Genomic DNA, 2,244 nt, shown 5'->3' with positions numbered 1-2,244 from the left:
CCTGTAAAGAGATGGAAGAAAAAATTGTGAAATTAATTTTTGTTTATGAATAATTTTACAAAATATATTGATACTTCCAATAAGGAATACAAAGTCGAAAATTGTACTCGAACTGAATCAGATCAGAAATTAAAAATAACTAGAAGAAAAATAGAACAGAACAGAATTAGGACAGAACTAGAACAGAACTAGAACAAAACCAGAACAAAACTAGAACAGAACTAGAACAGAACTAGAACAGAACTAGAACAGAACTAGAACTGAACTAGAACAGAACTAGAACAGAACTAGAACAGAACTCGAACAGAACTCGAACAGAACTCGAACAGAACTAGAACAGAACTAGAACAGAACTCGAACAGAACTAGAACAGAACTAGAACAGAACTAGAACACAACTAAAACACAACTAGAACACAACTAGAACAGAACTAGAACAGAACTAGAACAGAACTAGAACACAACTAGAACACAACTAGAACACAACTAGAACAGAACTAGAACAGAACTAGAACAGAACTAGAACAGAACTAGAACAGAACTAGAACAGAACTAGAACAGAACTAGAACAGAACTAGAACAGAACTAGAACAGAACTAGAACAGAACTAGAACAAAACTAGAACAGAACTAGAACAGAACTAGAACAGAACTAGAACAGAACTAGAACAGAACTAGAACAGAACTAGAACAGAACTAGAACAGAACTAGAACAGAACTAGAACAGAATTAGAACTGTACTAAAAATCTGGATTGCACTCTAATCTACAGTCTTGACTCTAGACTATAATCTGTTCAGCCAAACTAAATGTTTAAATATATACTTAATTATTTCTCTCAGTGTTTGCTTGCATTTTCCGTTTGGTTCTTAAATTCCAATCTAATCAGTTTAAAGCTTTTTTTATTTCAACTAATTTATGTTCTTAGCTTATCATGACTAAACGTCATTAGTTAAAGCAATTTTCAAAATATAAATTTCTAATATAAATTATAATCTTTATTGCATTTAAAAATTACTTGCAAAATAAAATAGAAAAAATTAAATTAAGAGAAGTAATAAAACGGTGAAACCCCTTTTTATTATAAACATAAATTAAGTTACAATTTTCTTAAAATTACGAAAACCATTTGGCAGTAAATTATAAATGGAGGTGCATAAAACATTATCCGTAGGAAAATTTTCCAATTCTTTATTAGTTTGATTCGCTGTAGCACCATTTTCTAGGCTAGTTTGTACGGCTTTGGCTACATAAAGGGGAATATCACCATCAGCAAATTCCATTATAAATTGACGGCAAACACCACAAGGGGTAGTGAAAGCATCTTCCTGATAGGCTACCACAGCAGCAGCGGTAAACTCTCTGACGCCCTCACTAACGGCCTTACAAATGGCGGTACGTTCGGCACATGAAGAGGGACTAAAGGCGGCATTCTCCACATTACAGCCATTGAAAATGCGACCACATTTAGAGCGAAAGGCGGCACCAACTTTGAAATTACTATACGGTACATAGGCATTAAGGCGTACCTTATTAGCTGATCTTATTAGTTCCTTAACAGAGTCATCTGTACGTTGAAATATAGATTTTGATTAGTTTTCTTTAGAAGTTTGAAGAAAATATGAGGTAAACCTTACCCAGTTCCTGATATTGTTGAATGGTTTCTGTTATATCAGCCTTTTTTAAACCGGTCACTTTAGTGGTATCCATTTTTTCCATTATTTTTTTTTTTCTTTTATTAAATTTCTTTTTTTATTTTTATAAATAAAATTTTTATTTAAATTTTATAGTTTAGAGGTCGTTTTTACGTTGTCTCGCGTACCTCTCACAGGCCGTTCAGAAATAGACTGACGACTGTTACTAGAACTCAATAAGTGGATATAATTTTTGTGTCAACATTAACACGGAGCTGGTTTATTATCACAACAACAATATTAGAAACAAAGAAATCAATTTAACAAAAAAAAAAAATAATAATTTGTTAAAAAAATTTTTTAGTTTGTTGTGCGTTCTCTCAAGAGTTTTTTGAACTAAAATAGAGAAAATTTGTTTTGAAATGAGTAAAGAACTATATAAATTACGACAAATCCACCCTCTTGTGAAACACCCCCGTTTATTCTTCATCAGACATATAGTGGATTTTTTCTAAGAGAAGAGAGAGCTAAAAACATGAGGGAAATAGAGAGGAAGAGCAACCACTATTTTATTAGAGCCAAACAAGATCATTTGAAACAAATTCAACATATG

At 32.0% G+C, this 2,244-nt stretch overlaps 1 protein-coding gene across 1 annotated transcript; it reads right to left on the bottom strand.

Moving 5' to 3' along the window:
- Positions 1–884: 884 nt before the first annotated feature.
- On the bottom strand, positions 885–1,962 carry LOC111674550 (cytidine deaminase-like). The gene is made up of 2 exons (XM_023435177.2): positions 1,635–1,962; positions 885–1,564 (listed from the first exon to the last, which is right to left on the bottom strand). The coding sequence occupies exons 1-2, from the start codon at positions 1,714–1,716 to the stop codon at positions 1,092–1,094; spliced, it is 555 nt and encodes a 184-aa protein (XP_023290945.2). The 5' UTR covers positions 1,717–1,962; the 3' UTR covers positions 885–1,091.
- Positions 1,963–2,244: the final 282 nt, after the last annotated feature.

The sequence above is a fragment of the Lucilia cuprina genome, chromosome 4, assembly GCF_022045245.1.
Source record: "Lucilia cuprina isolate Lc7/37 chromosome 4, ASM2204524v1, whole genome shotgun sequence".
Lineage (NCBI taxonomy): Eukaryota > Metazoa > Arthropoda > Insecta > Diptera > Calliphoridae > Lucilia > Lucilia cuprina.
The sequence above is the reverse complement of the archived record's forward strand: the minus strand, read 5'-3'. Positions and strand labels throughout refer to the sequence as shown.